The sequence below is a fragment of the Rattus norvegicus genome, chromosome 1 (genome assembly GCF_036323735.1).
Source record: "Rattus norvegicus strain BN/NHsdMcwi chromosome 1, GRCr8, whole genome shotgun sequence".
Taxonomy (NCBI): domain Eukaryota; kingdom Metazoa; phylum Chordata; class Mammalia; order Rodentia; family Muridae; genus Rattus; species Rattus norvegicus.
In genome coordinates this window covers 255,097,165-255,114,689 of record NC_086019.1, presented here as the reverse complement: position 1 = coordinate 255,114,689, position 17,525 = coordinate 255,097,165, and the positions used below count along the sequence as shown (strand labels likewise).

At 49.0% G+C, this 17,525-nt stretch overlaps 1 protein-coding gene and 1 long non-coding RNA gene across 3 annotated transcripts; one reads left to right on the top strand and one right to left on the bottom strand.

Annotated features, from left to right (window-relative positions):
- Positions 1-40: 40 nt before the first annotated feature.
- On the bottom strand, positions 41-8,680 carry Nfkb2 (nuclear factor kappa B subunit 2). Of its 2 annotated transcripts, XM_006231503.4 has the most exons (23): positions 7,236-8,680; positions 6,038-6,130; positions 5,700-5,781; positions 5,540-5,580; positions 5,228-5,326; positions 4,997-5,148; positions 4,625-4,731; positions 4,381-4,539; positions 4,037-4,141; positions 3,825-3,910; positions 3,600-3,738; positions 3,324-3,449; positions 3,008-3,214; positions 2,786-2,927; positions 2,321-2,435; positions 2,022-2,235; positions 1,709-1,878; positions 1,463-1,565; positions 1,198-1,349; positions 995-1,064; positions 613-785; positions 378-489; positions 41-298 (listed from the first exon to the last, which is right to left on the bottom strand). In XM_006231503.4, the coding sequence occupies exons 2-23, from the start codon at positions 6,056-6,058 to the stop codon at positions 177-179; spliced, it is 2,697 nt and encodes an 898-aa protein (XP_006231565.1). In that variant the 5' UTR covers positions 6,059-6,130; positions 7,236-8,680; the 3' UTR covers positions 41-176. The 2 variants fall into 2 exon arrangements, with proteins under 2 accessions (XP_006231565.1, NP_001008350.1); NM_001008349.1 differs by lacking the exon at positions 7,236-8,680 and having other exon boundaries at positions 62-298; positions 6,038-6,316.
- Positions 8,681-8,691: 11 nt separating this feature from the next.
- Positions 8,692-10,485, top strand: LOC134484075 (uncharacterized). Its single transcript, XR_010061425.1, has 2 exons — positions 8,692-9,191; positions 10,291-10,485. It is a non-coding gene; the product is annotated as an uncharacterized LOC134484075 (long non-coding RNA).
- The last annotated feature ends 7,040 nt before the right edge of the window (positions 10,486-17,525 follow it).

Sequence of the window (17,525 nt, the reverse complement as noted above, 5' to 3'; positions counted from 1 at the left end):
CTGTTCTTGCTCGGGGACAGGGACTGGCGTGACATTGGGGTTGCCGTACCGTAAACTGGGAAGGGGTCTTTCCCTTTATTTGGCCCACTGAGGTGTGGGCTTGAAGTTTAAATAAGATTTCAATTAGGCAGGGATGCTGTACAGAGGGATCCAGGTGGAAGTTGACCGGGTAGCATTCAGTGCACCTGAGGCTGGGGGTGCCCGTGGCAGAGCCCTCCTGGAGGCTCAGGGGGTGGACACAGCTTCTCTGCCTCCTGCTCCACTGACTGGCTCCCGTAGGCACTGTCTTCTTTCACCTCTGCCAGGGGACAGGGGGGAGTCAAGCCTCAGGCCTCTTACCCTCAGCCCAGGCACACCTTCCGAGCCGGTGCCTTTACCTGTGCTGGGCAGCTTGTCTCGGGTCTCAGGCGCCTTCAGCAGCCTAACTCCCTCATGAAGACCCATGTCGGACAAGGCTTCCAATAGACCCACCAAGTCTCCACCAGCCAGCTGATGAGAAAAGGAAAGAGACAGGGTCTGAGTGAAGTTTAGGGCGTGGGGTAGAAAGTCTTGTGGGGAGGGGACTCTGAGAGGGCAAGGCTTCTAGCTTCTGGGCAGGTACAGGCTACTCACCTTGTAACTACGAAGGAGACTGCCACTGGGGGAGGGGGTCTTCCTGTATGTGTCCACCAGGCTCCTCAGCCCCAGTCTCTCTGCCAGCTCTGCCCAGCTGCCCTGGGCTTCTGGCCCATCTAGCAGTTGCTCCAGGTTCTGCAGGGCTGCATCCCCCAGTGACAGCCCTGGCCCTGAGGGGACAAATTCAGACCTGTGAGTTAGGTAGGAGGTGTGCAGAGGCACATACCCGGACATGGCTTCTCTCCCTGGTAACCTGACACACACGGCAGACATGTCAACAGGGCATGGATGGAAGAGGGGCTGGAGAAAGGAGGCTCTTGCCACAGTCCCTAGGGAGCTTCTCTCTGGAAGGAGGTGCCTGAGGCCGCTGCAACCTCACCTGCAGGGCTGGGTGGGGCCAGGGGTGGCTCCGTGGTGTTCTGAGCAGCGTTCAACAGCAGGGTCTTCACCTGGGGACATGGTGGTGACTGTCATCCAGACCTTAAGCCAAGCTCTCCCTAAGTCCGCGATCGGGCCCACACCCTCAAGCCCAGAAGGCACCCAGTCCCCACCTCAGTACTTCTATTGCAGGGATGGCCTCACCTTGGTACTGCGAGTGAGGTCAAGAGGGGTATGGCCTCGGAAGTTTCTTTGGGTATCTGTCTCAGGCCCCTCAGAGTCTGAATCGCTCCCAGAGGTAGGGGGTGAGGGCAGTGGGCAGAGAGGCTCTTCATTCTCCGCATGGATGTCAGCACCTGAGGGAGGGAGGCGGTCCTCAGGAGGGACTAGTGGAGGCTCCTACGATGGGGAGCTGGGAGGTCCCCCTTTCTTTCTCTCGCCCTGTTCATACACCAAGGGTGAAACTGACCAGCCTTTAGAAGGAGGCGGGTGAGGGTTGGGGATCCAAGTCCAGCCGCCAGGTGGAGGGGTGTGTTTCCAGCAAAGGTCCGGGCATTCACATTAGCATGGAGCTGTAAGGTGCAATAGTGTCCAGCATGGTCCAGCGACCAGCATGGTCCAGCTATCCAAGCCCTTCCCACACACTTCTTCATCATTCCTGGTCTCTCCCCACAATCCATGGCCCCATCCCTTCCGCCATGGTCCTCATTCCCACCTTGGTGACCAGATGGGTGACCAACCCCAGCTCCTCCATCTCTGTGGCTAGATGCAGTGGGGTTCGGCCTCCTTGCCTCTCTGCTGCCTCCACTTCAGCTCCACAGTCAACTAACAGATCCAGGCACTCAGGGCTTCGGGCATGGACCGCCAGGTGTACTGGGTATAGTCCTAGAGAATAGCACAGTCAGCCTGCAGCTTTGACCCTCCCTCCGGGCAAATGCTGACAGGCAACCTCCACTCCTGTTTATTGATCACATACACTCCTTGGTTCCCACCTTTGTCCCCAGAACGGGAGGAGGTGGCAAACTTACCCTCAAAATCAGGCATGTGTAACATTTGGGGCAGAGCGTGGGCTCCACTGTGCAACACTGCCTGCAGCAGGTCTGGGGCTGCAGCACCTGCCCGGAGAGCCAAGTGGACAGCTGAGTCACCATGGCGATCCAGCAGTGTGGGGTCTGCACCCACCTGCAGCAGGAAGCTCACCACCCGTGTCTGCCCAGTGATTACTGCCAGGTGCAGAGGTGTCTGAGGAGAAAGGCAGAGTGAGCCAAGCCCACTCCAGCTTTGGCCTCCCTGCCTACGACTTCTCCCCAAAGGCTTCCCCCCTTACCTGGTGCAGGTGATTGGTGAGGTTGATGACCCCAAGGTACTGAGCATGATAAATGACTTGGGCTATCTGCTCAATGACACCAGTCTGCCCATGGATAATGGCCAGGTGCAGCGGCCTGGGGGTGGAGAGTGAGACTTTTGACCTCAGAAACCCAGTCACCCAGAGCATCATATGCCCTCAAAACTCCACACTCCACTGTCTCCCTTACTGAGGCCCCTTGAAACCTGTATGCCACCATCTTAATCTTTTGTCACGCCTTGCTATTGTGCCTCTTCATAGCTAATAATATTGAAGGTCAGAGAGAGTAAGTAAATATCTAGAAAACAGCGAGGACCTGAGACCAGATCTGTCCAACCCCAGGGTTCAGCTCTTTGCAGATTCCTCTACCTGAACCTCTAGACCTGGGAGCAGAAGATCCCAGCCACTGGAGGTCCCACAGACGTCGGTCCTGTGGTGGTTGCTTACGTGTCTCCGTTCTCGTCCTGTGCCATCAGCAGGTGGCGCTGTCCCGCTAGCAGAGCACGCGCGTCCGCGGTGACGCCGTAGTCCAGCAACGCTCGGGCGCTGCGCTGCGCCAGACCGAACAGGCGCGCGTTGTACTCGCGAGCTAGGGACGACAGGGCGCGTGGGTGCGGGCCAGACCCCCAGCCTGGTGCACGCCCGTCCCCCAGAGTTCCTAAGACCTACCTCGCTGCAGCGTGTCCAGGGCCTGCTGCTCGCTCTGGGGGGCCTCGGAGGGTGCTCTGGGCTGCTCCTCTGCCTCGCCAGCCTCCGCGTCCCGTCCAGAGCCGGCCATCTGCGCTCCACCTCCCCCACCCGGGAAGCAGCCCATTGGGGCTGCACCGGATTGGTAGGGGCTGTAGGCGAAGGAGGAGAAAAAGCCGAGGCTGCCACCTGTGGGCATGGGGAAGGCTGTGAGGTGCTAGCCAGGACTCTCCCAGATTTCTCTTCTAACTTCGCCTTATCTCCTCCACCCCTTTCCCTGCCACGGACACCTGCTCACCTCCTCCAGCGCCTCCATAACCCCCAGCGGAGCCCCCAGAACCTCCACCCATGTGGGATCCGCCCCCGAAGGGCTGGGAGAAGGTAGGCAAGGCCTTTCTCCGCTTCCTCTGTACTTCCTCCTTGTCTAGGGGGAAAGAGAATCGGGGAGTTAAAACCCAATATGGGTCAGACCCTAGATTCCTCAAGCCGGCTCCTGGGAGCCAACTCTAGGCCACCTCCAGGCCGGCCTTGCTCTGTCCAGTCTTTGGGAATGCTGAAGCCCCACCTGACCCACCTTCCACCAGAGGGTAATACGTGAACTGTTTGGAGTCGGAGACATCGCCCCCACGCTTGCGTTTCAGCTGCAGGAACACCGTTACAGGCCTCTCAATCTTCATCTTGTGATAGGGCGGTGTCCGGAACACAATGGCATACTGGGGTGGAGGGTGGGAGAGCAACATGGTGTCAGTGAGGCCTCTTCATAGCTCTGTCTCCAAGACAGGCCCTAGTTCCTCAGTACCTGTTTATGAACGTCTGTGGGAGAGAAGTCCCCAAAGGCTTGCCATCCGTTCTCGTCATCCTCATAGAAACGAACCTCAATGTCATCTACAGAGAAAAGTGACGCTTAGCCACAGGGAGAACCTGCAGGCCAGTGCATTCATTCCGAAATTGCCCTGGCCCCTAAGCCTTACAGCCAATGTTTCCACCTCCCAGAGAGGGCTTCTGCCTCACCTTTCTGCACCTTATCGCAAAGCAAATAAACTTCGTCTCCACCGCGCACGGAACCTGCTGTTTTGTCCATTCGGGAAATCTTCAGGTTTGAGGCCCCTGGAGACTCTATAAGGTGGGGGATGGGTTGGGGACACATTGATGGGATTGGAGGCTTGGCAAGGTCATTGTCATCATTATCAAACTTCAGGAACCACAGTATTCTCATTAACCAACTCGGAAACAACACTCAGATTTGCTTACGACCACTCACCCAACACGAACATAGCAGGGCCAAACCCCATAGCTTGGAGGTATCGCCAGTGCTCCTTTGGGAACCCACACTTGGCACCCTGCAGAATACTCACTGCTGTCGTGGATGGGCTGGGAGATCACAGGCTTCAGGGGCAGGGAGAAGGAGCCATCACTAGCTCGAAGGAAAGCTGAGAAGCGTAGCCGTACAATGCTCAAATCCATGACTTTCTTCAGCTCCTTGGCCTCCTGCTCCAGCTCCCGGCGCTCGGCCTCTGGATGGGGCAACGTGGTGTGAGCTCTGAGCTCCTTTCCCCGGCTCCTCTCGAAACACCTCCCGGCCATCCCTTGCTACCACACCTGTAAGGCCCTGAGGCTTGGAGCGGAGCCGCTGCCTCTGGAGTTTCTGAATCATAATCTCCATCATGTTCTTCTTGGTTACATGCAGGACACCCAGATTATTAAATCTGGAGAGGGCAAGGAGGGGTCAGAGGGCTTTGACCATGAAGCTTTTTCCTTCTGAGGCAGCGCCCCTCCCCTCACCCCTGACCCCTGCACATGGCCAGACTCATTCGGGCTCTGTCCTCCAAGGAAACTGTTTATAGCTGAGCCCTGGGGGTTCTGGGGCCGAGGTACATCTCCCCCTTTGTGTGTTAATCACACAGGTAGGCTGAGACCTGAGACTGCCAGGCAGTGAGCATCCCACTGGGGGCCACGGGCGGAAACACCTACTGAGCAGTCATGTCCTTGGGTCCCACAGACACGGCACACACCCCCAGCTCAGAGCACTGCTTGCCCACCAGACTGTGGGCATGTGCACGGGGTGGGTCACTGTGTGTCACCAGGTCCACCTCAATCTTGGCCGGCCCCTCGTAGTTACAGATCTGAGAAGGGTAAAGGATCATCATCAGTCGTAGCGCGGATATCCCGTTCCTACCCTCCAGCGTCATCATCCGAGCTCACCTTGACAGTAGGATAGGTCTTCCGGCCCTTCTCACTGGAGGCACCTGGCAGACCTCCATGGGAGGGGCCTTCACAGCCATATCGAAATCTGAAGCCTCGCTGAAGGTTCCATGGAAGAGACACTGTGATCAGGAGAGGCAACTCCCCCCTGCCACCCCCACATGGTAACTACTGGCTAACACTGACCACAATGACCAATAGTGTCTCTCCTGTATATTTCCTTATAACCCCCCAAAATAGCAGCAATTGACAGTTATAACCACCCCACGTGTCCCCAGAGCTGAAGCCATCACATCTCTGTTGTTCACTCACCTGTTTAGGCTGTTCCACAATCACCAGATAGGGGCCATCAGCTGGAAATAGAGGGGCCTTGCTGAGCGTGGGGGGGGGGTATCTAAGACCATCCCTCAGTGGGGCCTCCCCAGGGAACACGCGAGGTTTGCAGACACTGGGAGGCCAAAGACTTACTGACCTGTCTCTGGGGCTGGATCCTTGGGCTCCACAATGGAGGGGCTGAATTCAAAATCATCATATTCAGGGATGCCATCCAAACCCTGGTTTATAGACGGAGAAGGTGGCAGCTGATTCAACCCACACCCACTCCCCCACACACCCCCCTTAAGCCCTCTGCAGTCACTCCTAGGACTCCTCTTCAAGCTATGAGGAAGCTCCTTTCTGGGCAGGGTTTGCAGACAGCACAGACTGACAGACTAGGGGAATTTGAAGCCGTGCAGAAGTAGGGAGTGGAGGAGCGTCCAATACAGACACAGACGGCACCAGCCGCCTTCAGGGTCAGGCAGTGTGACTTACTGGATCGTAGCAACGGTCCATATTTCTGGGCTAGGCCCTGCTGTGTCTTTTGGCTTCGGCCCGGTTCAGCTTCCCAGAGTTTCAGACGCCCGCCTAAGGTGAAGAGAGGCACAGGAGGGGGAAGAGGGGAAGAGCTCAGGATAGGGGTGGGCAGGAGAGGGGGGTTCAGATCTGGGGGAGGGTCTGATCTCCTCCAGCCGCCCGTCCGGGCGTGGCGGGAAAGATCCGGTGGAGGTCGAGATCCGGATCGGGGCTGGGCCGGGGAAGGGGCAGAAAGTTAGTGCTCTTAGGAAAGTCCCGAAAATACCAGGGGGAGGCGGAGCCGGAGGGGGCGGGCCTGGAAATGACGCCGGGGCCCCGCCCCCGCGGCGGGAGGGGCGGGAGGCCCAGGCTGTTCCTGGTTCCCCAGCAGCCGCTGCAGCCCCTGGGGCTCAGTCGAGGCCTAGCCGGCCTCGCCCCCTCTCCGCAGCCTGGAGCAACCTTGGGATTTTCAGCCAGTGTGGAGGACACGGCTGATTCACCTAGGGGCTTTTGTGGGGACATTCCTGCCGTCGGAGGCCCCTTTTCCGAATGGCCCGTAGGCGGGGGCTCTTGCAGTGGGGCCTCCGGGGGTTCTGCCCAGAGAATGTGATTCGGGCCGCTGGGTGGGGGGAAGGAGTTTCCCCCTTCACGGTCTCCGGAGACTCCGGAACGTCTTAGCTTCCCGGATTCTCCCGCTGCACCTGCTCTGGGTGGCCAGGCAACCGGTCGCATTCCGCCCTCCCCGGCGACCCCAATCCCAAAGCCATGTGTATTGCGCGTGTGTCCGCTACAGGAATGTGCGTTTCATCCCTAATGTCTTGTGTGCCTGGTGAGTGCGAGTGGTGGCAACGTGGCACGTGCAAGTGAGCATTCGTCCACACAGGTGAGTTCTTGAGCTGCTCAGTGTGGGCACACGTCCGTGCACGTCTGGATGTCCGTGTGCAGGCACCGGTGCACTGGTGCCCTTCTGCCCGCGAGTGCGTGTGCAGGGCTGACACCGGCCGGCTGTGCGCAGGCGGGCTAAGGGCAGGCATACGTGTCGATGATGTGTAGCAAAGTGTTCTGTTCCTGTGCGCACTCACTGGAGGTGGCGTCCAGCCCCAGACTGTCATCTAAAGTGTCCCTTCCCTCCCTCTCCATTCCCTGGACACTCAGGGTTCTGAATCCAGCCACTCACCGTGGTGGCGGCTCTGGTTCCGACTTCTTTCCGAGCCCTTCCCTGGACCGGTCGTTGCTCCTCTCCAGCAGTAGGGCTCCAGCCGGGAAAGCCCCTTTCGGCCCCCCGAGGGGGGGAATTCCCGTGACGTTCCTGTGCGTCACTCCCCATGCCCTTTTTTATTGGCTGAAAGTTTAACTCCAGGACTCTTGTAGCAACCCGGAGCGACGAAGGCGCGCCCCTTTCGGGGAAGGCTCGCCCGGGACTGGCCGCGGGGTGTTACCAAGCGCCAGTTCTGCTGGGGACAGGCGAGGTGGGACGGCGGACCAGCGCAGGGAGCGGCTCGGATCTCTGCACCTTTCCAGGCTTGCCCGGGACCGCTACGGAGTCCATTGGGCCTTTTGGCTCTTGCTATGCCTGGAGAGTGGCTATCTCTGAAACGGGAAACCCAAGGAAACCGGGTCAGCTGGACACTCCAGTCACCCTCCGGGAGAGGGGCCTCTTAGCTGGGAAGTAAGGGGAAGAGGAAGGAGTCGGATCTTGCGGTCAGCTCCAGATCGCCATCTAGCGGCTTTTCTGGAGCCGCGAGGAAACTCTGGGGTCAACTGTCTTAGTTTCCTGGCTTTAGATGTTTATTCTGTAAGTGTCCGGTTCACAAGGGCCAAGGCTTTTAAGAGATCCATTGGAGAAGCAATGCGCTGGGGGGAGAAAAGAAAAGGAAGAGAAGAAAGATGTTTGGCTGGGAGTCTTAGGCCTCGTTCACCCACCACAGATGTCTCAACTATTGGAGTTGAAAGGAGTCCAACCGGGTGTGAACTGCACCTGCAGTCCCAGCTTTCTTGAAACCAAGAGATCCCAAGTTTTACTCCACCCGTTATCAACACACATGCACACAAAGGTGTCCAAAGTGTATTTCAGACTTCCTCCTCTGTGGAAAATTGCCAGTGGTGTGCTTTGCATGGGTGAGGCCCAGCTATTACCATCATAAAAGGGGGTGGGAGGCTGGGGAGACAGCACAGCACTTCTTCTGCTCTTCCAGGGGACCGATCCGCGTGGGACAGCTCACACGTGTCTGAAACTACCCCACCAGGATCCCCTGGCTCTCTCTCCGCCTCTGGGAGACCGAATTCAGGTGCACACTCTTCAATTCTCGCCTACCCACCCCAAACCCATGTAATTATAAAAATAAGGAATATAATCTTTTTAAAAAGTCACCCTGAAAATGATGTTTCGCTGACTTCTCCGCGCACACTTCCACTAACAAGGTCAGGACAAGAGTTTCCAGCATGTTCTCTGTCTGGGCCTCGTGTTGTCATCTTTCCCCGTAGGGACTGTGTGTACGGTGCGTCTCCGTCCTGAAGCCCTCCGTCCGGAAGCCCTCCGTCCTGTAGCACAGCACAGGTTCTTTCAGGGCTCTCCTACAGCTGGCCCTGTTGCTTAGCAGCTGATCATAGACTTGTACTGGCACCAGGTGAGGGGAAAGGCATTCATTCTCTCCCTGCCCCTCACTCCCTTATACTAAATGCGTTGACAGGAAGCAGTTCAGATGTTTTTAAAATTTATGGTATTTGCATAGGCTTTACTAGCCTGAAAACCTGAACTCTCCCAACTGATACTGTTTGTTTCTGATTGGGGGTGCCAACTGTGTTCCTCTTATACTGTTGGTGAAAGCTAAGGTTTGAAGAGGCCTAACACAACCAAACACATAGCTAGGAAGGAGAGAGAATAGAGGATCTCCTGCTTCTGAGATAACACTCCTCTTCTGATCTTTTTATTTATTTATCTATCTATTGATTTATTTATTATAAGTACACTGTCGCTGTCTTCAGACACATCAGAAGAGAGAGCATCATCTCATTACAGATGGTTGTGAGCCACCACGTGGTTGCTGGGATTTGAACTCAGGACCTCTGGAAGACCAGTCAGTGCTCTTAACCACTGAGCCATCTCTCCAGACCCCGACTCCTTTAAAAAAGGGTTTGTTTGATTTATTTTTGAGACAAGTCTCTCTTACATAGCTCTGGCTGTCCCGGGATTCACTATGTAAAATAGGTTGTCCTGAAGCACAGAGAGCCATATAGCATAAACCTGGCTTTCCTACACCTGCTCTGACTCCCAAACAAAGACAGGAAGACCTTATATTTATTAGAAGCTTCAGCACTTCAGCTGGGCAGATGCTCATCGACTCTCACCCTGTTCTAACCCATCTGTGGCTGCCTACTACCCCCACATGCCCCATTGCTTGCCAACTTCATCTTGCTCTGGCTGTTCCTGCTCCATCAGCGTCCTCATAGTGACTCCTCTGGTGACCTGTTTATGGTGAGTCTTCCATGGTGAATCCCTTCTCTCAGTTGCTGGTCCTCACTAGAGACCCTCTCTGGGATCAGAAGTCCACCTCCTCCTCTGCTGCCCAGCTATGGGCTGATAAGTTCTTTACTAACTAATCAGAGGTGATGGACAACAAGTTTTACAGAGCAGTGAGACAGGAGATGCTTGACAATCAAACATCTGAACGGCACCCAGACCTCTGGGCACAGCAATCGGCATCTGAATACACAGTGCACACAATCATCCCCTGACATTTCCCCATTTTAGTCCAATATAGACTCTTTCTCATATTAATAAACCATATGCAATAGTAACAATTATGAAAGCTGTCAGGTCAAGGTTACACTCACAATGTCCAGGCCATTTGTGTTTGGCAACCGTGGGGAAAGTACTTATCTATCCTATCGTGGTGAGTTCAAAGTTCTATATTTAAATCCTAAGTAACTTAAGCTTACTGTGAGACTATAACTATGTTGTCTTCAACCCCACCAGAGACCTGAGAAGGAATAAATGTGCCTGAGTACATAGGAAGTGCAGAGCAAGCGGATTCCAAAACTGTAGAAACGACAGAGGGGCTGGGTGTCTGGACAGCCACTCAAGGTTTCTCTGCATTGTTGAAGCTTCATCTTTGGCCCTCTGGCCCAGAATCTGACAGGCTGTTCTGTGAAGTGGGAATCATGAAGGGCTTGCCTACCTTGTCCTGGTATAACTTGGCAGTCAACTTCTTCCGTGGCCTGCTTGTCCACAGCTTGGAACGCATGCTGTCTGCAGTTGAGGCAAAGGCAGTCTCTTGCCCGGTGTCAGCCTGAAGCAAATTCGGTGTGGAGGGTCCTCAGTGCTCATCGTCTTTTTTGAAATGGAATGGAGGCTGATGTGTCTCATTGTCAAAGAGCGAACAAACAAACAAAACACATTTTTATCAATAAAACATTTTTAAATGCCATATTCTGTGGATCTCTGTGGCTTTTGAAGACATCTATCTCTAGTATATCTGAACAGGCAAACATTGTGTGTTTCTAGCTATTTAATATCTATCTATTCAACCTAGGAAGCATTTTTGAAATTAATTATACGAGTATCTAACATTATCGTAAGTTTGACTAACGACTAGCTCGCATTTCATAATAATCCTCAACATTTTGTAATAGCAGCTTTGGAAAGGACTAGAACTTCACACTGCATTTTTAAGTGAGTTGCACAGGTACAATACCTTATATAAGAGTTGAAACATATACACAGTACGTTGTAGCAAAAGCAGCCTCAAATCTGTATCAATATATAAAATCCATACCAGTGTAGAATGTTTGTCTAGTCGATGCTCTCAAGTTCATATATTCCCCCTTTCCTTTATTTTCCCCCAACATTAAATGTGAGAGAAAGGATAAAGGAAAGAAAAAGAAAGAGAAATCTACCAATCTGACCTCCTTGACTTTGAATCCTCTCTGACCAAGACCATTAACAACTGTAACATTTGTTAACATCTGTAACATTTGCTGCCCACTGTCTGTCTGCTGTGAAGGTGCAGGGCTTAACTGAAGTCCTCGCTGGAACCATTGGAGGTGGGGTGCCGGTTCAACAAGGGATGACTGTTTTGAAGCTGTCCTGGAAACACGTTTTTTTTTTTTTTTTTACGGTATGTTGTCATAATTATTCATTTGTTATTACTTCTTTTTTTTTGACCACAGTTTATACATGTTTATTACAAAACATTTTAGACATAAAAAATGTGACAATTATCTAATGAAACCACAAAGACTCAGATTTACTGCCATGTTGTGCTCCTGTAACAGTTTATTATCATATTGCATATTCATCCACCTCAAGTTTCCTTCATCCCTCCACCAATTCTAAAGTTTCTATGAATCTCAAGATTGCTAACATTTCTACCTGTCTGCCAAAATAATTCAGCAGGCATATCAACTGTATCTCAATTTATTTGTGGTCTATTTCACATAAAGTTTGAATAAAATAACTCATTTCAGTATTTGAAATATTACCTTCGTTGCCAGTTTTCTCATTCCCTTCCTAGTCAATTTACCAGCTACCCAAGTCAAATACTATTTTTGCCTTTGGAAACACGTTTTGATGAAATAGCAGCTAAGGCCATCTGAGGCCGAATTCAACAGGATGCGGGAATAAATGTGTCTCAGACTCTCAGCATCCTTCTTCACAATCTTGCTGCTGCTTTAACTCGTTGGCGTCTGGCTGTTTTTCTCTGGGAACATATAAACTCTTGAAGGTAGTTTATTTCTGCATTAACACACATAGGGAACGTTGCTTAGGGCCAGGCAGGAGGGATGACAAAAGGCCTTAGAACTCATGAAATGTGGCCCAACGGTTAGCATAGCTGCTATGGGTGCACCTCAGAGGCATGGTCCCAAGGACCCTGAGGACTTCATCCTTTACGGAGTTCTGCTTGCTGCCCTTACATCCCTCTCAATCTAAGAACTGCTTGAAAACTCTAAAGGGAGCTTCCAGCCCCTCACTGGGCCACATCGATTGGCACTCATAATTTCAGTGGAAATTTCTGGTTTCTATGGAGACTCAGTTGTGTCAGGGGATGTTTTTCTGGAGGCTGTCTTAGGAGATGATGTTTTCGCTGAGAGTAGACCTTTTGTGTTTTTCTGGAAGCGCCTGGAAAAAGAGGCATGTGATGTTTTGCTGGAGTGCATGCATGAGAGGATGTGATTTTTGGGAAGAACATAAGTGTAACCCAGCAGACAGTGGAGGACACACTGGCATTGGTTTGCCTTGCTGCACTTCTTTGGGCCTCCCTAACGAACACTGGGCTTCACTGACGATACTCTTGGCATTGAAGCGTTTAAGAAGCCTTATTAAAGTAGGTTTTGAAGAATAGCAGTCTACACACAATACTAGTGCCTGATCTTTTTCAGACATTGCTGCTATTCGATCACCACCCTTGGAAAGAATTTAGAGATGGAGAGCATCAGCAGTGACCACCACCCTCAGAAAGCATTGGAAAAATAGTGAAGAGAGGTTAAGATGTTTTTGCTGCTGGATCCGATGTAGAAAATCTTAGGGAACAACGTGAAGTTTAGAAAGGCACACCCTTATTAGTTGAGCTAGGGACCTTCATGGTCAGGGAACAAGAACAATGGCAGTGCTGGCTGACTTGACTCTCCCTGAGGTGGGACTGGTGGTGATTGGTTTCTTATGCCCATTTTTACCTGCAGCTTCCTGATCTGATTTAATAAGAATTGCCGATGAGCAGATGTGCATTCTGACGATTTAAAACAGATATGACAGATTTTTATATATAAAAGTTAGATTCACGATTCTTTTAAGATTCTTATAATATTACTTTTAAAGATAAATAATAATTCTTTCTTTGTAACTGCAAGTGCTGTCTGCCTGTAAGAGAAACTGGCGAGAAAACTACCTTGCTTGCTCATACTTTATTTATCTATAACAGTTGCTTAGTTACAAATGTACGTGGGTTCTTGGGAATACTTTGTTTTCTTTACCTGTACTAAGTAATGTTTTTTTCTTGTAAAGGTATTGGGGAACACACTGTTTTTCATAGTCATTCACTAGAAGAAAACTGGAATATAATCACATTGTAATTTTATACTGCTTGAAAGATTTTGCTGGGATATATAAGCTATGGGAGAAAAAATAAGTTGTTGGAACTTCATTCCACCCATCGAATATATATATATATATATATATATATATATATATATATATATACACATATATGTATCTTCTGAGGGTATATTGGAGCTTTGTTCTATCCATCAAAAATATATATGTAAAGTTTGTGTGGCTGTGTTGGAACTTGCTCCATCTACTAACTCTGTATAACTCTGTATATATACATGTATGTATATATGTGTATGTATGTGTATATGTGCATGTATGTGTATGAAATGAAATACTTGGAGCATGATTGTTGAAACTTCGTTCCATCCACCCACCAGGCATGTGTGTATATGTGTATATGTGCATATGTGCATATGTGTGTATGTGTGTTTGAAACACTTGAACCCTGCTTGCTGGAGCTTTGCTCCATCCATTCAATGTGTGAATGTCTGTCTGTCTATCCATCTGTCTGTCTATCTGTATGTATGTATTTGTATGTATGAGGTTATTGGAATCTGTCTTTTGCTCCCCCCCCCGTGTGTGTGTGTGTGTGTGTGTGTGTGTGTGTGTGTGTGTATGAATTTTCTCTTTGCTTTTCCCTCTTGCTGGCCTCTAAGAGTTAAAAGAGTTCAGAGTTTTTTGCTGGCCACAAGGAGTGCCAGTCAAGTAAATCAAGCTTTATTCCCTCAGAGAAAAGTCTGCTGAGTAATTTCTCTTATTGCTGGCTGCCACAGGCAGCAGCCCCTGTCAGTTGCTATCTGGACCAACTCCTGTCAGCCCCTCTCAGTGCTGACCTTTGTCAGCTGTTCTCAGCACCGACCCCCGACTGATGCCATGTTTAGCTACCTGCCTTGGTTTACGTCCCTGGATGTCATATCAGGTCTTGGACATCCTTGGCATTTTTTTTTTTTTTTTTGGTTTTTTTTTGGAGCTGGGGACCGAACCCAGGGCCTTGCGCTTCCTAGGCAAGCGCTCTACCACTGAGCTAAATCCCCAACCCCTTGGCATTTTTTTTTGACAGAACGTGTGGCGTGTGCACAGAGTAGCTAGCTAAAGATGATTGTCTGCTCTCTGAGCAGGTGAGGCATCTAGTTTTCTTAATAAGTTAGTTTAGACTATATAACCAAACTGTAATATAAAGTTTCAGCCATGCCCTTTGAAAAGATGGCATGATAAGTCCTGAGGACTCTGTAGCCAACAAGATTTATTGCTTAGCTGACGTCCTGTCTGGAAACATTTTCAGTCTCAGAACTGTTCCCATGTAGAGGGGTCAGTGTTCATGTTCCCTGTGTAGAGGGGTCAGTGTTCATGTTCTCTGTTTTGTTGTTTTTGATTTTGTCCTTCATGTCTGCAACAAAGATTTTCAGGAGGTGTCCCCTGGTCAAATATAATCCTTATTAATTTTGATGGAATCCATAGCTTTTCTTTTCCCGTTGAAACAAAGACAAGACTGCTTCTTTAACACATTTCCTTCCTTTCATTCTGAAGTTAAGGCATCTTTAAAACAGACAGGATAGTACAATTCCCAGGTTCTTTCCCCACATAGTCCAATGTCTTCAAACAGCTGTTGTTTTTTGCTCATTAGCATTTGGAAAATTTAAAGTTAATAAAGCATTATGTAGTCTATCTCTGTGGGTCTTTGTTACCCCTTCTGTTTGTTAGGCATCTCCTTTAAAGTTCGATTAGATGTCTCTACAACTGCTTGTCCTGTAGGATTGTATGTATACCTTTAATATACTTTATATATATATATATTTTAATTTTTCAAAATTTACTTTTGTTTTATGTTCATGGCTGTTTTGCCTGCATGTATGTCTCTGCGAAGGTGTCAGCCTCTGAGACTGGAGTTACAGACAGTTGTGAGCTGCCATGTGGGTTCTGGGAATTGAACTCAGGGCCTCTGGAGGAGCAGACAGTGTTCTTAACCCGTGAAGCCATCTCTCCCACCCCCAATATGCTTTATTTTATAATATGTAAAAAATGTTTCATTGTACGACAGACATGCTGGAGCACTGCCACAGGTAAGCCCGTGATAGCATAACATCTAATAAAGGTATAATTACAGAATCAGCCTTTTCAGAGCGTAGAGCAGTTGCCACTGAAATCCCGAACATGTATCTATGCTATGGTGCACATACTTTAACTTTCCAAGCTCTGCAAAATGAAATGCACCCATTTGTCAACTAGCATTTCTTGGGTACCTTCTGGGTTACTCCCTGCAGGTAATGGAGTTTGGTTATACAAAGAACAAGGAGGACATTTCCTTATAATTTCCTTGGCTTGCTGCCAAGTGGTAGAAAACAGTTTCCTCAAACCTTTGCTGTTAACATGTGTATTTTTTTTTTATAAAAATAAAGTCCTGAAGTTTCCAGCACATTTCCTATCTCTAACTGATTAATTTCACCATTACCTTGTGCTAGAGGGCCTTGAAGACCTGTATGGGGTCTGATATGTGTTATATATGATGCTGATTTCTATTTCTGATTACTTTTTGTAGTTGAATTAAATAGTGAATTCTGAATCATCTGGAATAAATTCAGCAGTTTCAATATGTAAAACACCACTTTCTTTTTTTTTTTTTTTTAAAGATTTATTTATTTATTATATATAAGTACACTGTAGCTGTCTTCAGACACACCAGAAGAGGGCATCGGATCTCTTTACAGATGGTTGTGAGCCACCATGTGGTTGCTGGGAATTGAACTCATGACCTCTGGAAGAGCAGTCGGGTGCTCTTAACCGCTGAGCCATCTCTCCAGCCCAAAACACCACTTTCTGCATATTGAGAGTAACTATATTAAGGGATTCTGGAAAATCTAATAATCCCATAGGAACGGCATGCAACTCTGATTTCTGAACTGGACCATAAGGGACCCGAATTACTTTATATATTTTCTGACTTGTAACCTGCTTTTCCCGGTTTATTTGCATCAGAATAGAATGTAGGGGTTCAAGAAATTGGCATCCCTTTTACATATGAGGGAGAGTCCAACAATTTCTTTTCACAGACTTGAAGTCATTTACTCTGCAACTTTGTTAACTTCTTTCAAAAGTTACTGTAAGCTTTGCCCCTGTTAATTTTTTTGCCCATAATGAGGTAATTTCTGCATTAGTAAAAGGTATTATAATTTCTGCTGGACCTATTCCTGCTAATTGACGAAGACTCATTTTTTTCCTTTCAGAATCAATTCAGAATCCTTTTCTACTTAGGTCTTTAATTTTTTACTCTGTTTGTGTTCTAAAAACATCCATTCTAAGATCTAATCTTCTCAGGGTTGGGGATTTAGCTCAGTGGTAGAGCGCTTGCCTAGCAAGCGAAAGGCCCTGGGTTCGGTCCCCAGCTCCGGAAAAAAAAAAAAAAAAAGATCTAATCTTCTCTCTGCATGAGAATTCCAGAGGGGGAATGAGTAGAGTACAGTAGGAGAAGATGCAGGCCATCTGTGGACCGATACAATCTAGATGTGCATCCTGCAGTCTCCTTTCTATCAGAGTCAACTCCTTTTCAGCCCCAGTTGATAATTTTCTTGGGATATTTAAATCTTTATCATCTTGTAAGGTTTTAAATAAATTACTCAGCTCTTGAGTAGCCAAGCCAATTATAGGCTGAAGCCAGTTAATATCTCCCAATAATTTCTGGAAATCATTAAGAGTCCTTAATTGGTTTCTCCTAACTTGTACCTTTTGTGGCGTAACCTTTTGTAGACTTATTTTATATCCTAGATAATAGAATCTCCTGCATATGTTTTTTCCAGGGCCAATTTGTAATCCCCAACAAGGCAAAGTTTTCTTTATTTCATTAAATATTCTTTCCAAGGCATTTGTATCTGAATCAGCCAATAAGATATCATCCATATAGTGGTGAATTATAGACTGAGGAAACTGTTTATGAATAATTTCCAGTGGCTGTTGTACAAAATATTGGCATAAGGTAGGACTATTCAGCATTGCTTGAGGAAGAACTTTCCATTTATATCTTTTTGTTGGCATTGAGTGGTTAAATGTGGGCACAGTGAAAGCAAATCTTTATCATGCTCTTCTTGCAAAAGGATTGAGAAAAAGCAATCTTTTAAATCAGTCACTATAGTAGGCCATGACTTAGGCAACAAGGCAGGCAATGGGATTCTAGGCTGTAAAGAGCCCATTGGGCTGAGTGATTTTTTTTTTTCAGAGCTGGGGACCGAACCCAGGGCCTTGCGCTTGCTAGGCAAGCGCTCTACCGCTGAGCTAAATCCCCAACACCGGGCTGAGTGATTTTATTGATTGCACTCAGATCTGTTAATAGCCTCCATTTTTCAGATTTCCTTTTAACGACATATAAGGAGAATTCCAGGGATTGGTCACAGTCTGTGTGCTGAGCCTCCACCTACCTGTTCTTGGATG